Source organism: Liolophura sinensis, chromosome 1 (genome assembly GCF_032854445.1).
Source record: "Liolophura sinensis isolate JHLJ2023 chromosome 1, CUHK_Ljap_v2, whole genome shotgun sequence".
NCBI classification, from domain to species: domain Eukaryota; kingdom Metazoa; phylum Mollusca; class Polyplacophora; order Chitonida; family Chitonidae; genus Liolophura; species Liolophura sinensis.
Genome location: NC_088295.1, coordinates 1,603,971 through 1,622,204, shown reverse-complemented (window position 1 = coordinate 1,622,204; position 18,234 = coordinate 1,603,971). Strand labels below are relative to the sequence as shown.

The following is an 18,234-nucleotide window of genomic DNA, read 5'->3' as shown; positions in this document are numbered from 1 at the left end:
ATGCCCTTTGAAAACATCACTGTCAAACATTCCATGTGTCTCTTGAAAACACCGCTCCCAAATATTGTGCTCTTTGAAAACACCCCTCCTAAAGATTGCATGTGCTCTTTGGAAACACCCCTGCTAAATATTACATGTACTCTTTGAAAACACCCCTCCTAAAGATTGCATGTGCTCTTTGGAAACACCCCACCTAAAAATTACATGTGCCCTTTTAAAACACTACTCTCAAAATTGTAACCTTTGAAAGCACCGCTCCTAAACATTGTGCTCATTGAAAACACCGCTCCTAAACATTGTGCCCTTTGAAAATACCCCGCCTAAAAACTGCATGTGCCCTTTGAAAACAGCGCCCCTAAACATTGGATGTGCTCTTTGCAAACACCGCTCTCAAAATTGAAACCTTTGAAAACACCGCTCCTAAATATTGGGCCGCTTTGAAATACCGCTCTCATACAATGAATCCTTTAAAACACCTTTTGAAGCACCGTTCTCACACACTGAACCCTTTGAAAAATTGCTCTCACACATCGTGCCCTTTAAAACACCGCTCTTATCCCTCGTGCCCTTTGAAACGCCGCTCTCACACAATATGCCGTTTAAAAAACACTGTTCTCACACCCTGAACCCTTTAAAACACACACACAGTTCTCACACATCGTGCCCTTTAAAACACCGCTCTCATACATTGTGCCCTTTAAAACTGTGCTTACAGACATCGTGCCCCTTAAAACATTTGCTCTCACATATCGTGCCCTTTAAAAAACACCGTTCTCATACAATGAACCCTTTAAAACACCGCTTTCGCACATCGTGCCCTTTAAAACAACGCACTCCACATCGTTCCCTTCAAAACACCGTTCTCACACAATGAACCCTTTAAAACACCGTTCTCACTCACTGAACCCTTTGAAACACCGCTCTCATACATCTTAAACACCGTTCTTACACATCGTGCCCTATGAAACACTGCTCTCACACATTGTGCATTTTGAAAACACCGCAGTTTAATATATATCAATAAAGAGAGAAAGAAGTCTATCGGAAAGGCTTACAAACCACGTGTACTCAGTTAAACGTTCCGGGAAAGGTCTAAAAATCATGGGGACAACGTCGACCGTCATGGGACAGGCCTATAAACCACGGGGACAAAGTCAAGCATTGTTAACTATTTTTTAAGGCTTTGAGGCGTCTTTGAGAAGAAAAACTTCTGCTATTGTTTGTTTTGAGGCGCTAAAATGCACGACAAAATGAGACACGATAGAGAAATGGAAACTACAAATGTATAGGGACAATCTTCATTCTGATCCCTGCAACGCCACATCTGCAACACGGAAACCCAGATTTGCCAAAGTTTATTTCATTACAGGGAAATAAGAACTGAGACACTTAAGAAGCCACAAGGAAGCGAAGTAAATATTTTTCATCCATCAGTTTTAGCCGCCTATAATCGGTTAATTTAGATTTGATTACTCGTCTGAAGGAGTCAGGCTGCTTACCAAATTCCATTCAAACTAAAAGTAATACCTATACACAACAATATTCCGAGCAATAAGTGATTAATGCATTCTCGATTGTCGCTATGTGTGTAGACGGAGTTATTAACCTTGCCGTTGTAATATTTCCAGTATTGCCATGCGTGTACACAGAGCGGTCTACCTTACCGTTGTAGTATGTCCCAGATCGCTATGGCTGCCATACGTGTACACAGAGTGGTCTACCTTGCCGTTGTAGTATTCCCAGATCGCTCTGGCTGCCATACGTGTACACAGAGTGGTCTACCTTGCCGTTGTAGTATTCCCAGATCGCCATGGCTGCCATACGTGTACATGGAGTGGTCTACCTTACCGTTGTAGTATGTCCCAGATCGCCATGGCTGCCATGCGTGTACAGAGAGTGGTCTACCTTGCCGTTGTAGTATTCCCAGATCGCCATGGCTGCCATACGTGTACACAGAGTGGTCTACCTTGCCGTTGTAGTATTCCCAGATCGCTATCGCTACCATACGTGTACATGGAGTGGTCTACCTTGCCTTTGTAGTATTCCCAGATCGCCATGGCTGCCATACATGTACACAGAGTGGTCGACCTTGCCGTTGTAGTATGTCATAGATCGCTATGGCTGCCATAAGTGTATACAGAGTGGTCTACCTTGCCGTGGTAGTATTCCCAGATGGCTATGGCTGCCATACATGTACACAGAGTGGTCTACCTTGCCGTTGTAGTATTCCCAGATCGCTATGGCCGCCATGCGTGTATACAGAGTGGTCTACCTTGCCGTGGTAGTATTCCCAGATCGCTATGGCTGCCATACGTGTACACAGAGTGGTCTACCTTGCCGTTGTAGTATTCCCAGATGGCTCTGGCTGCCATGCGTGTACACAGAGTGGTCTACCTTGCCGTTGTAGTATTCCCAGATCGCTATGGCTGCCATACGTGTACACAGAGTGGTCTACCTTGCCGTTGTAGTATTCCCATATCGCCATGGCTGACATACGTGTACACAGAGTGGTCTACCTTGCCATTGTAGTATTCCCAGATCGCTATGGCTGCCATACGTGTACACAGAGTTGTCTACCTTGCCGTTGTAGTATTCCCAGATCGCTATGGCTGCCATACGTGTACACAGAGTGGTCTACCTTGCCGTTGTAGTATTCCCAGATGGCTCTGGCTGCCATGCGTGTACACAGAGTGGTCTACCTTGCCGTTGTAGTATTCCCAGATCGCTATGGCTACCATGTGTGTACATGGAGTTGTCTACCTTGCCGTTGTAGTATGTCCCAGATCGCTCTGGCTGCCATGCATGTACACAGAGTTGTCTACCTTGTCGTTGTAGTATGTCCCAGAACGCTATGGCTGCCATGCGTGTACACAGAGTGGTGTACTACGTTGCCGTTGTTGTATTCCCAGATCGCTATGGCTGCCATGCGTGTACACAGAGCTGTCTACCTTGCCGTTGTAGTATTCCCAGATTGCTCTGGCTGCCATGCGTGTACACAGAGTGGCCTACCTTGCCGTTGTAGTATTCCCAGATCGCTATGGCTACCATGTGTGTACATGGAGTTGTCTACCTTGCCGTTGTAGTAGGTCCCAGATCGCTCTGGCTGCCATGCGTGAACACAGAGTTGTCTACCTTGCCGTTGTAGTAGGTCCCAGGTCGCTATGGCTGCCATAAGTGTACACAGAGCTGTCTACCTTGCCGTTGTAGTATGTCCCAGATGGCTATGGCTGCCATGCGTGTACACAGAGTGGTCTACCTTGTCGTTGTAGTATTCCCAGATCGCTATGGCCGCCATGCGTGTACACAGAGTGGTCTACCTTGCCGTTGTAGTATTCCCAGATCGCTATGACTACCATGTGTGTACATGGAGTTGTCTACCTTGCCGTTGTAGTATGTCCCAGATCGCTATGGCTGCCATGCGTGTACACAGAGCTGTCTACCTTGCCGTTGTAGTATGTCCCAGATCGCTCTGGCTGCCATACGTGTACACAGAGTGGTCTACCTTGCCGTTGTAGTATTCCCAGATCGCTCTGGCTGCCATGCGTGTACACAGAGCTGTCTACCTTGCCGTTGTAGTATGTCCCAGATCGCTATGGCTGCCATGCGTGTACACAGAGCTGTCTACCTTGTCGTTGTAGTATTCCCAGATCGCTATGGCTGCCATGCGTGTACACAGAGTGGTCGACCTTGCCGTTGTAGTATGTCCCAGATGGCTATGGCTGACATACGTGTACACAGAGTGGTTTACCTTGCCGTTGTAGTATTCCCAGATCGCTATGGCTGCCATGCGTGAACACAGAGCTGTCTACCTTGCCGTTGTAGTATGTCCCAGATCGCCATGCCTGCCATACGTGTACACAGAGTGGTCTACCTTGCCGTTGTTGTCCCAGATCGCTATGGCTGCCATAAGTGTACACAGAGTGGTCTACCTTGCCGTTGTAGTATGTCCCAGATCGCTATGGCTGCCATACGTGTACACAGAGTGGTCTACCTTGCCGTTGTAGTATGTCCCAGATGGCTATGGCCGCCATGCGTGTACACAGAGTTGTCTACCTTGTCGTTGTAGTATGTCCCAGATCGCTATGGCTGCCATAAGTGTACACAGAGTGGTCTACCTTGTCGTTGTAGTATGTCCCAGATCGCTATGGCTGCCATAAGTGTACACAGAGTGGTCTACCTTGTCGTTGTAGTATGTCCCAGATGGCTATGGCCGCCATGCGTGTACACAGAGTGGTCGACCTTGTCGTTGTAGTATTCCCAGATGGCTATGGCCGCCATGCGTGTACACAGAGTGGTCTACCTTGCCGTTGTAGTATGTCCCAGATCGCTATGGCTGACATGCGTGTACACAGAGTGGTCTACCTTGCCGTTGTAGTATGTTCCAGATCGCTATGGCTGCCATAAGTGTACACAGAGTGGCCTACCTTGCCGTTGTAGTATTCCCAGATCGCTCTGGCTGCCATGCGTGTACACAGAGTGGTCGACCTTGCCGTTGTAGTATGTCGCAGATCGCTCTGGCTGCCATGCGTGTACACAGAGCTGTCTACTTTACCGTTGTAGTATGTCCCAGATCGCTATGGCTGACATGCGTGAACACAGAGTGGTCTACCTTGCCGTTGTAGTATGTCCCAGATCGCCATGGCTGCCATGCGTGTACACAGAGCTGTCTACCTTGCCGTTGTAGTATTCCCAGGTCGCTGTGCCTGCCATGCGTGTACCCCGAGTGGTCTACCTTGCTATTTTGGTATTCCCAGATCGCTGTGGCTGCCATACGTGTACAGAGTTGTCTACCTTGCCATCAGATTGCCACCGTTGTCGTCAGATTTAGCCTTCTGCACAACAACAGAACATACCCATGCCCTCTGTTGTTTCATGTTACTACCACTACCTTCTGAGTTCTTGTGCTATATAAGAATGACAACCATTAAATTTGGAATCGGGCGCCTTCGTGACCGAGGAGGCTAGCAGGGCAGCGCGACACAATGACCTAGGGGCCTCTCACCAATGCAGTCGCTATGAGTTCAAGCCCAGTTCATGCTGGCTTTCTCTCCGGCCGTACGTGAAAAGGTATGACAACCTACGGATGGTCGTGGGTTTCCGCTGGGCTCTACCCGGTTTCCTCACACCATAATGCTGATCTCCGTCGTATAAGTGAAATATTCTTGATCACGGCGTTAAACACCAATCAAATAAACACATAAATAAATAAACTTTTGAATCATTTTGTTTTACAGTTAGAAGCTTGACTACCACTTGCTTCTGAGTCCTTGTGCCATAAAGTTGACTACCACTTGTTTCTGAGTCCTTGTGCCATAAAGTTGACTACCACTTGCTTCTGAGTCCTTGTGCTATAAAGTTGACTACCACTTGCTTCTGAGTCCTTGTGCCATAAAGTTGACTACCACTTGCTTCTGAGTCCTTGTGCTATAAAGTTGACTACCACTTGCTTCTGAGTCCTTGTGCCATAAAGTTGACTACCACTTGCTTCTGAGTCCTTGTGCTATAAAGTTGACTACCACTTGCTTCTGAGTCCTTGTGCTATAAAGTTGACTACCACTTGCTTCTGAGTCCTTGTGCTATAAAGTTGACTACCACTTGCTTCTGAGTCCTTGTGCCATAAAGTTGACTACCACTTGCTTCTGAGTCCTTGTGCTATAAAGTTGACTACCACTTGCTTCTGAGTCCTTGTGCTATAAAGTTGACTGTCACCAACTTTTGTTATGAAGGCGTCAGTGGACTCGTTACTGAGACATTTCGTAACTGAATTAGCGCCGTTTGTGTTAAATGCATAGATACATCATGCATGAGACAACAGCGAAAACTTGGGGTGTATTTGATTCATCACCATGGAGACCAAGGTCTCTGGGAATTAGTTACTTGTGACGAAGATGGACAAAGTCGTTTTCTGGTTTTAAGTTCAGCGAGTGATTATGCTGGAATGAATACAGTATCTTAATCCTCCTATATATATATATATATATATATATATATATATATATATATATATATATATATATATATATATATATATATATATATATATATATCAGTTAAGCTTCAGTTGTGCCGCGTCTCCGAGAGGTGATTACACACCAGAGAGGTTCTAATGAACACTAGCCCTCTACACCATCTGGACACTTGTTTTTATTTCGTTATGCAATCAATCAAGTCAGAGCACAATAGGTGCTCTGTCAGGCGGAGCTGATACACTGTAAATCACTGGCGATACGCTCGGCAAACCCTACAGCCTGGTCAATAACTGGACTATAGACACCAGCGTAATAAGTTTTCGGGAACAAGGTATAACAAATATCGTGCTAACCTCGAGTAGTATTACTTGATCCGTCACCAAGGAATTGCCACTCAGCCAAGAGAAAAGCGGCCATCTGATATGGTCATCCATTTTGTGTTTCTAAGCAACCATCGAAACTGACCAACAATCTGTCGATGCCGACGCACACTCTTAAATTCTGGTTTAATTAGGTTATTTAGATGATTGGAAGCTTCACACGTCTGTGGAACGATGACGCTTATAGTTAGTTTGAAATATGATAAAGCCGGGTCAACTGCATCTTGTTAGAAATGACTGAGTGTTAAAATATGTTGACTCAGATCTCATTTACAATGCGTGCCTGTAAATGGAAGAAGTAAATTTTGGCCAACAAAACCTGCATATGGGCTAGGAGGCTAAACTCGGAGTAAGGTACGATCTACTCATCTGTCACAGAAAATTAAATCGTTACAGGCGTATAGCTTTCAGTTACCAGTATCTATAGATTCTCCGAGGGAAGTATTTCATTGCCTTGGGATGGCCCCTACAGTGTTTATGGCCTCATACATTTGTAGCTGTTCACACAATGCTGTCTTGTCCATGACTATTTCCTTAATTGTTGTGGTCCCCTTGTGGAATGCCGTCGTCTTTGTTTAACTCTGCACAAATGGTTGACGTAATGAACCAAATGGAAACGGCCATTGGAGACTGTGTCTGATAGTCTTTGTTATTGAAATATACAACTTGCTGTCGGAGAGGTTGATGGATGACGGGGTATATTGACAGACCAAGCCTGGCTTGTGAGCGCGCCATAACTCAATCTGACCTCACGCCTGTCATGCTTAGACAGAGGATCCAATTTGCGAATTTCCGATACTCGTTCTCAACAGTTCTGGAATTGATTGTGGATAAGTGTCTCGCAGAGTCGGCCATTTATTCTGAAGTCGCTAATTGTCACACAGAAAAATGTGAAAACAACTTCCCCTTACTGGCTTTCATAATCACCGATGAACCATTTGTGCGATATAAACTGAAGCGCCTGCTTAAAAGTCGGCCCACAAACTGCAGGGAGACCTCACCCCTGCTGTGACATGGTCAGTAGACTTGCTCGAATCGATTGTAGGTACGCTTCAATAAAACGTGTAGGCTACAATGTCTTTCGACTTTCCCCACATCGGAAATCTGTATAGGTACATTTGAGCATGGGCTGTCTCATGGGCTTGCAAATACTGTGCGGTGGGGAGAGGGGTCTCTTCTTCCATAGCTCAAAACCAAAATTCTTCTCGCCCAGTGCATCGATGATTAGGATGAGACTGTACCATGCATACAAACATTTTGTAAAAAAAAATCGATAAGCGCAAATCCAGTCGAAATTTTACTATTATTTTAAAATCACCCAAATAATTGCTTTCGGAAATATCAGCCTCGTCTGTTCACGTGTTACGGTTCCAAATTTTTATGAGTTACGTTTACAACATTGTGTTTTAGTGTATTGGCCCTTACTCTCAACACAGTGTGTTACACACACTTAAACGAAAATAGTAACATGTCAACATTTTGTTAGTGATACACGTTAACAGTTGTAAATTACGAACATATTAATGTTACGTTGTGCATTATATGTTTGCCCGTTGCAACATAATGTCATATTAGAGGACTTATCAACATTTCTAATGTCAAGCGCATGATAGAAGTGTGGGTATCATTACATCACATCATTACATCCCATCATTACATCACATCATTACTACCCAGTTTTCTCCCACCATAATGATTGCCATAATTGAAATATTCTTGAGTACGGCGTAGAACACCAACCAAATAAATCAAATAAATCATCGCGTTTTGCTCTATTGTGTCCTACTTTTAACACATTGCGTTTGTCATATAGAGCCCCTATTCTTGAATCTTTGCATTTCGCTTTATGGTCCCCTATTCTTAGCACGTTGTGTTTCTCTGTTTTTTCTAAATATAACTAGCCAAGTCGTTAATTCTAATAATACCAGGGAATGGCACGCTAGGGTTTTGTGAAGCTGCTTTCTTACGTTGTGGTGTTTCATTCTTACTAAATACGTCAGTAAGTCATCACACTAGCTCTTTTTACTACTTAGAAACATATGGTCAGTATGATCTTTATATAAGATACACATATATATTTTGTTGCAGATGTTAGCATGGAGACGTCTTATAAAGTATACCCAGCTTCTTTGCTGTAGTCTACATTCACAACCCATTGATCTAACAGGCTTTTTTGGCGGACCCGTTGATCGAGTTAGATTTCTTTAGGAGCTGCCGTTAGTAGAAACGCTTCGAAAGAAGTTGTTTACCAGTATGAAGCTATTAGAACTGCGACAAGGAAAAGTTTACTTTGGCACAGCCAATAAAACTATTTCAAGGCAGAAATATTCCCAGATTCGCAGAAGTGTAAGGGTTTTGTCAGGGGTGGTGTATACATATGTCACGGCTGATTACAGCCCGGGGGTGCCCTGGAGGCCTGGGGAGAGACGCATTCTCCGCCATCTTCTACATACACGTAGGACCTTTAAGTACGACCGAGCTGTAAACTGGCTGTTACCGACAAGGGGGGCCGAGTTCAGATCTTCTTCTCACTTTGATCGCGATTTTTTCTCCGGCAGCACAGGGTAACTTAATCCGTACTGTTACTGAGGAAACTGGCTGCTGGATGAGTTGATGACGTAACTCTGCAGTCCAAGTCTATGTTCACCCTAATAAATTATCTCATCTCTCATCTAGAAAAAGCAAACATCCGGTGACGTACTCCAACACTGGTTAGATGAAAAGCAATCCAAATGTAGGTGCCATTTCCGACATTTGTGTATATCAGTCGTCAACCACTTACAGAACATTTAGAACAGACAGCGGAAGGTCACTCAGTATTAACTACGGAAGCTTATTTAACACTGACAAATGAAACTATTTTCAGACAGAGCCCTAACCAAAACTGGCGAAAAAGAAAAAGCCTTGTGCGCTGTAATTTCAACATGTTCAGTAACATCAGGTGACAGAGGAACAGACTTCAGGAAGTCATAGGTGAAGTGTTCGGTGGAAGCCACGAGTTGAGTCGAAGTACGTTTGGCACAAGGCTTTCGCTTTTACCCACTGATTTCTTTCGCGTCATTAGACGCTAACGCCGTTATAAAAGCTCATAAATCCGGCATGGTGTCTCCGCCCGCCAGGATGCCCCAGGTTGTTGATCAGTTGAGAAGTAACAGAAAATGGAGACAGCAGAGGGAAGTCGTATTTGGAGGCGTTTGATGAGGCTATCACCTAACACCTGGGAGATGTCTGGTCCTCACTGTCATGTGTATTGATGGCGGCCTCTGGGCAACAGTTTGCCGAGTGAAGGACACCTACAGCTTGGGGAGGTACACGCTTCTATAGTCTACAGCTTAGGGACGTACATGCTCATAGTGTGATGCTTAGGTTCTGTACAAGCTCTGAGTCCACAGCTCGGAGATGTACCACCTTAAAGGCGGCGGTGGCGTCAATGAGAAGTTCTCCCGCAACTCCCTTATTAACTGTGCCCTGGACATAAGCCATTACTAACATCACAGATACATTGTCTACTGAGGCGCAGAAAACTTTCTATCTACGGTTAGACATCTGAGAAATATATAGACGGGTATAGAGATTTACACATATAGTGAACTGATTTTATTTATTTATTTGATTGGTGTTCTACGCGGTACCACTCAAGAACATTTCTTGTATTTGACGGCGCCCAGCAATATGGCGGGAAGAAGTCGGTCAGAGGCCGGACGAAACCCACGACTATCCTTAAGTTGCTGCAGACCTCTACATGTACAGCCGGAGAGGAAGCCAACATGAGCTGGAGTTAAATTCACAGCGATAGCATTGGTGAATGGCTCCTAAATGACTGTTCTGTAATAACCACACGGTCACAGAAGCTTCTATTGTCAGCTGAAGGCGATGTGGTGGTGGGGGGGGGGCTACGAATAATGCACCAGGCTACTTAACACGTTAAATTTAAGAAAGGGAGGCTAAGATACATCATGGATATATATTAGTCACTTTAAAAATGAATGAAATAAAATATCCACTTCGAACTCTTGTCCCCACCTTTGTTTCTATCAATACTTGATGCAATCTCGTTATCTAACCTATGGGCAAGACGATCCAGTAGTTCCGCACGAAGACACCAGTGGTGAGGTCAAGTGAAAACAAGCCTTCGTGCGTCGGACAGGCTCCAAATGTCAAGCTTGTCTAGTGGTGGCAGTGAGTAGGGCGTATAGAGTGACATATGCGCTGTAAAGGAGCTTATTTTTCAAGATACCGGTTTAACTTTGTCGGGTCTATTTTTGTTTTCTTCGATAACTTTGTTTACGGAATAAGTTTTATCGTTATTAGCAGGAACCGCCCTTTGAACGGCCCACGTTTTATGTTCCTACCAATCATATTACCATTTCCCATTATACCTTAACTTCCTAGCGTTCGCCCACGTGATGTACCGGGGGTATACCCACCTGATATACTGGGAGTATGCCCACGTGATATACTGGGGGTATGCCCACGAGTATGCCCACGTGATATACTGGCGGTATGCCCACGAGTATGCCCACGTGATATACTGGGGTTATGCCCACGAGTATGTCCACGTGATATACTGGGGGAATGCCCACGTGATATACTGGGGTATACCCACCTGATATACTGGGAGTATGCCCACGTGATATACTGGGAGTATGCCCACGAGTATGCCCACCTGATATACTGGGAGTATGCCCACGTGATATACTGGGAGTATACCCACGTGATATACTGGGGGTATGCCCACGAGTATGCCCACCTGATGTACTGGGTGTATGCCCACGTGATATACTGGGGGTATGCCCACGTGATATACTGGGGGAATGCCCACGTGATATACTGGGGTATACTCACGAGTATGCCCACGTGATATACTGGGGGTATGCCCACGAGTATGCCCACGTGATATACTGGGGGTATGTCCACGAGTATACCCACGTGATATACTGGGGTATACCCACGTGATATACTGGGGGTATGCCCACGTGATATACTGGGGTATGCCAACGTGATATACTGGGGTATGCCTACGTGATATACTGAGGTATACTGGGATATGCCCACGTGATATACCGGGGGTATGCCCACGTGATATACTGGGGTATGCCAACGTGATATACTGGGGTATGCCCACGTGATATACTGAGGTATGCCCACGTGATATACTGGGGTATGCCCACGTGATATACCGAGGGTATGCCCACGTGATACACTGGGAGTATGCCCACGTGATATACTGGGGGTATGCCCACGTGGTATACTGGGGTATGTGATTAACATTGCCCGAATACTAAGCGACGCTTCCCTCCAAGTAGTATGGCATATTTGTGTTTGATGTCTAACAATGAGGACAATAACATATTCTGACAGAGAAAAAAAAAGGACAGCAACATGTTTGAGCACTTTGTCAAAGCTATGAAGGGAGAGACAACAGGTTGTTTAACATCGTTCTTCCCAGAAGGAAACAGTTTGTTAGATACCCATTTTCACATATAGTATTTCCTCATTCACGAGATGAACATGATTGTGCTACACGTGAACACTTAATATACTGACGGTGAAAAAAAGATATATTACATTTCAGTACAATTGCTTGAATGAAACCTTAGACATGAAATTACTGACAAAGGTTTCAACTGAAAGTCGTAAGTCCAAAGTAGTCCCCATGTACCAACCTTAGGCCTCTGTGAGTTCTAAGGTTGAGCTATTCACACCACACGATTTTCACCTTGTAACCTGTCTTGTACACCTACTTTCGGTTTTTGTTTCATCATTTAAGTATATCAAATGTCCTTAAGTATACATATATACATGTAGATGTAGTCCCAGTCGGTGCTATCTCATCATACCCATTGTACTGCTTGTACTCCAGACAACTATAATTACCTCTTTATCTTCAACACTACACTTGTTTGTGTTTGGATACGGCTGCCAGGAAGCCTCCAAATGTCATAGGGACAGTTCCACTAAAGGAACCTGGCCTCTTCCATTAATTCAGCGTTTACTTTATCCCTGTAGTATTGCTAAAACATTTAGCCGTAATCTGACCTCATGCCTTAGCCAACATCCGACTGAGCACGGAGAGGGTCAGTCTCTGACAGAGCTTGTGTTTTGGCAGTGTTTATTGCTGTATAGTCTCAGTCTCAGTCAGAATGCAAAGAAATGTTTGGGTAAGGGTGCTCTTTGTTTACCTAGTCAGTGACGGTTGACGAGCTGTAATTGAAGCCAGTACTGGCTCTCTTCTTCACCCTCTACTACACGCACCCTGTTCTCCGTGACATTCATCGCGGCCACAAGGGTTATCCAAGAGAGACGGCTGCGATGTGAAAGAGATAATGACTGCGTTAGTATCTAACCTGTGCGGGACACAGAGCATGCTTGTGCTGTACTTCAATACCACTCCTCATCAGTGCCATTCAGATACCCTCGGGGTGCACTCCACAAATCACGGTGACCCGTAACTCAACCCTCAAAGGGGCGGTCTCGGGGGAGAAAAGGTAGACCTGGGGGGTTCTCCCACTCCTTCCTGACCCGTAGCCCTCCACGGCCCGTTAGTCACAGCCCAGCCCTATAATTGTCCAGATCTGTATGGCCTCGTAGGGGCACCCACAGTTGAGGGGTCCGAACGGCTTCTGCTGAGTGCACGGAACTCCAGCATCTCATTCAGGCCAGTGTCGCTTACACAACGCCTTCGGTACGGCACTCACTGAGCTTTGTGAAATCCTCAACTGTACTCGTAACGTTGCTTCAAGCCCACAGCGACCAAGTTCTCTCTCAGAGATGTAACCCTTCGCCCCCCCCCCCCCCCCCCCCACACACACACATACCAACACCATTCCCTCTTCATAGACCGAACCACAACCCAGATAGCCTCACCCAAATAACTTACATCAGTAACAACCATTCTTTTCTAGGAAAATGGATAGATTTGGAATAAAATCTCACTGACAGTTGAAATGGTAAAATTCTCTTCTTTCTTCCTTTTCTCTTCATCTTTTTTTCTTCCTTAGATCTCGACCGTTACAACGTCTGAAAAATTATTTCGGCATTAGACCATAGATACAACATGTTAAGTACAAGATTATGTCAATACTGCTTAATTCTGAGTGTTACAGATAACTACGGTGATTTGGAAATGCCGTTTATACATTTGTCTTGTTTTCTTTTTAATATTGTGTTTACCATTAGTATTACCCTACCCTATTTAAGGAAATTAATTTTGAGATGAATGGAATTTAATTTACCTTAGTTCATAATTAGTGACATCTGTGCCAACTATACTAGGAAGAGACGGTTCTTGTTAAACGGACACCTCGTCAAAACAAACATTTTTTCGCGATGACGGGAATGGTTGGTTTACACTGCTTTTATTTCAAGCTTTAAGTTTTACTGCTCTATTATAATTCAACAAGTTTATTATTGTCGTAAGCATTACATGTTCATTATTTAAATATGCATGTTGACGTCACATTCGGTTTAACTCGTCATTAAATGAAATCGACCGAACTTTATTGAAATGAGATAGACCGAGCTTTATTGGAATGAAATTTTAGTGAAATGAAATAGACCCAACCTTAATGAAATAAAATAGACACAAGATTAGTGAAATGAATTAGACCCGATTTTGTCGCGTGCTGTGTGGTTCTCAACATGTCAAAGTATTAGCTAAAGGAACAAAGTTTTTTTTCATAATTAAGTATTTATGACTTCGTATTAATTTGTTTTTCTCGAATAATGAAGCTCACACGTCACTATTACTGAGGTTATAAATGGTACATTACTAGTATCAAACTTAGCCAACCGACATCTTGGACATCAGGAGTCTCTTGATGAATGAGGTTACTGTGGCGCACAGCTTTAGCACGTCAAGGAGAGCTCAGGTTAATTGTCTGACATCCGGGGCCTAGTTTCACAAAGCGGCGAACGACAGTTTTTATCGCATAATTGTACGACATCTTTGTGAAACTGGGCCCAGGTCAAAAAATGCTACGATTAAGGGGCAGCTAAGAGTTATGGGGCTGGTAAAGGTTATGGTGCTGGTAAGGATTAAGGGGCTGGTAAGGGTTAAGGGGCTGGTAAGGATTAAGGGGGCTGGTAAGGATTAAGGGGCTGGTAAGGATTAAGGGGCTGGTAAGGGTTAAGGGGCTGGTAAGGATTAAGGGGCTGGTAAGGATTAAGGGGCTGGTAAGGATTAAGGGGCTGGTAAGGGTTAAGGGGCTGGTAAGGGTTAAGGGGCTGGTATGGATTAAGGGGCTGGTAAGGGTTAAGGGGCTGGTAAGGATTAAGGGGCTGGTAAGGATTAAGGGGCTGGTAAAGGTTATGGGGCTGGTAAGGGTTAAGGGGCTGGTAAGGATTAAGGGGGCTGATAAGGACTAAGGGGCTGGTAAGGATTAAGGGGCTGGTAAGGGTTAAGAAACTGGTAAGGGTTAAGAAACTGGTAAGGATTAAGGGGCTGGTAAGATTAAGAGGCTGGTAAGGATAAAGGGGCTTGTAATTTGGAAGCGAAACGGATTCGAAGTGATTATTGATATACTGTTATGGGGCTGGTAAGGGTTAAGAAGTTGGTAAGAATTAAGGGACTGATAAGGATTATAGGCCGGTAAAGGTTAAGGCGCTGAAAAGCATTAAGGGACTGGTAAGTTTAAGAGGCTGGTATGGAGTAAGGGTTGATAAGGATTAAGGGGCTGGTAAGATTAAAAGGCAGGTATGGATTAACCGATTCGAAGGGATTAATGATATACTGTTTATACTTTTCCAACTGCTATTTCACACCCTGAGTCATTTAAGTAGCGGGAACTAAAACGTACATTAGAAATGTATTTATCCATTTCCGGTTTGGCAGACTTGCTATTTGATACAAAGTGTGTCACCAGCTCGCACCACTACTGTCATGCAAATAAAATTTGAGATGTTCACAAAAAGGAGCCAAATTGTATGCTAGTTGACTGGGTATCCAGATTTCCACAGTTTCGCGGAACTCGTAGTTCCACAGTGCAGGTGTGGATTTCCGCGCTGGGAGATGTGCGTGATTTTGGGCCATATTGTACTGAGGAGTTGCTATTGCCGCTAACTATTAAAATGTACTTGGACAGACACTGAGTCGCTGTCATTACCATTAAGATGCGCTTGTGCAGCCCTGCGCACACATTCCCATACGGGTGAGCAACGAGAACGGTTACATTAGGCAGGAAATTACGAAGGTGATAAATGTCATATTGGGTTACATTTTGGCTAAAATGTTGCGTCAGTTCATTAATGACCGGGTGTTAAGGGAGGCCATTCAATGTGGACAGTCCATTAATAACTTAACTGCCTTATCATTCGAGTCGTAACTGACTAGATGAAACTGAACACTATCCTGGCCTGTTTGTGTGAACGATCATAATTCTTATATCAGCTTTCGCCCAACTATATTTACGTCTACGCCTAAAGTACAAAATAAAGTATTTTATCATCTTTAATATAGAGAAATAATATGTCCTGAAAGTAATTATCTATAAAGCAGCATGCAATATCCTCAACTGCTATTTACAAGACAGTACTGTTTCCTAATGATGTAGAGCAATGTCCAAGTATATTCTAATTCTCTGGGAGTAAACACTTTCCACTAATTTTATTTGATTCATTTCAGATTCATTGCCATCATCCAGCCTATTAAAGCGCACATCTTGTGTGGCCGCAAGAAGGTGATGGTTGCCATGGGAATCCTGTGGCCCATTGCTCTGCTCTGTGGGTTACCAACTGTCCTGTTTAACCGTGAAATGATGCAAAAACCGGGTAAAGCTTACTGCCTGACGATTCTACCAGGAGATCGCCAGTTAAGTATGAAGAGGTATAAAGCTTTCAAGGTTACAGAGAACATTATATTTTACATAGTTCCGGTTGTCCTTCAGATTGTGCTGTACACCGTGGTTGCTAAGCGACTGTTCGCCGGGATCGAGGAGTTACACGCGCAGAATCAGACGGGTCAACAAAATGGCGGTAAACCAGAGAAGACTTCAGAGGCCGTCAAAGCTCGTAAAAGTGTTGTCATCATGCTCATCGCTTGCGTCATCGTCTATGTCATCAGTTTTTCTCCCCAAGCTGTTTTGGTCTATTACGATATGATTTCGGAAAAGCCTTTTCACATGTCATGGCCGTTCTTTGTGTTCGTAATGATCATGGCCAACGTTAACTCTGCTGCAAACCCGGTCTTCTACAGCATCTTCAGTCAGAACTTTCGCAAACGTTTCAAGTATTACGTTTGTTTTTCGTGTTACCGAGCCGCTGGTTACCGCTACGCCCGGGGTATCTCCGATTTTGACTCGCGCACTTCCCGCAGGCCGCCTTCTACCAGCAAAACCGTTGTGTCCAGTGTTTAAAAATACACAACTTCTGATTTCCGGAACTTTGGCTAAAATTTTGGATTAATGATGTTTTCGTTATGTATAAACTGGAACAGCTCTGCCTGGGAATTATTTTGGTGATCAATACATGTATACATTTGAACAAACTTTTTTGTGTAGCTGACATGCAAGGAGCAGTACTATTCTCAGCTATACTGCTACCATCTTGCCTACTGGTTTGCCTAGTCCACACTGGAATTGTATACTTACAGAGTTATTGTAATGGCTGACCCTAAGAGGTGCTGAGACTTTAGCCGCTATGCAGGAATCGTTTCTTAGGTGAGCACGAAATTTACCCAAACAAAGTGGCCTTTATCAGCAGATTGTGATAATATAAACTGAAACAGTACTTGGTAATAATTGACTTGTTTGTAGGTGTGTACATATGGATTTCTGAAGGCCTACTGTTTATTGGCTGCCAGCAGAGACTGGACACTCATGAGGGGTCACCACGATACAATTGCTTTGGTCGACTTTATATTTTAACTTTTCTCTTGCGACTATTTGATTCATTGATGACGTCGGTTGGAGACACAACCGCGTTTGGGACATACTTTAGTTCAGTGTCTATGTTATATTATGTCTGAGAGGCATTGGTATTCGCAAGTGCATTTAAATCGCCACATTGCAATTTCATCAACATCGCATTACGTCCCCCTATTTTATTCCACCTATTCGTTTGATGAACGTTTGCAGGTGAGGAAGCTGTGTTGGGTGAGCTTTGGTGGGCGGGTTGTGATGGAGGTTAGAGATTCACTGATTACGGGGCCAGATGTGACCCTCCGCACCGATCGTTGTACTGTTTAACAGGACTTTACCTGTGTATCTTATCAGCATGTACGCCTACCTGACCCTTAATTCTTAAACTGATGTTGTCTTAGTGTTTTGTCACTAGTTTCGTAATAGATCCATTCGCTTCATACATAGGCTTTTTGTTTTATTTTATCCATTACCCTACCGTGTACGGCCCACGAATTAGGGTTGCAAGTTAAACGTTATTAGCCTGTACGTTATGGCTCTACGTACATACTTTATAGTCTACCAAGAGAATGTAGTCTTAAAGGATCAGGAATTCTAAAGTCCTGCTTACACGCTATTCATTGCGTGTAATTTAACAAAATGGTAACGTGTAACAAGTTATTCGCGGTTAGGCAAGAACTATGAATCTCATGGAACAGAGTATGTCCTAGTATGTTCAGTTCACTAGTCACATCGGTAGGACAAAGGATACTTTGTGAACACCTAGGACGAGTACTGGTTCTGGTGTCAGTATACTGTGTCTGGTCAGCCCATGTCATTATGCTGCGTCTGGTCGGCCCGCTGTCAGCATGCTGTCTGATCAGACCGGTGTCAGTTTACTGTGTCTGGTCAGCCTGGTGTCAGTATACTGTGTCTGGTGTCAGTATAGTGTGTTTGGTCAACCCGGTGCCTGTATGCAGTATACTGTTTCTGGTCAGCCTGATGTCCGTATACTGTTTCTGGTCAGCCAGGTGTCAGAATACTGTGTCT

At 44.3% G+C, this 18,234-nt stretch overlaps 1 protein-coding gene across 1 annotated transcript in view; it reads left to right on the top strand.

The window, feature by feature from the left end:
* The window catches only part of LOC135481805 (neuropeptide receptor 15-like), a 28,080-nt gene extending 10,441 nt beyond the window's left edge, over positions 1 to 17,639 (top strand). Inside the window, exon 2 of the mRNA XM_064761525.1 lies at positions 15,972 to 17,639. Coding sequence (XP_064617595.1) covers positions 15,972 to 16,701 — 730 coding nt within the window. The 3' untranslated portion in view covers positions 16,702 to 17,639. The remainder of the gene's footprint in view (positions 1 to 15,971) is intronic.
* Positions 17,640 to 18,234: the final 595 nt, after the last annotated feature.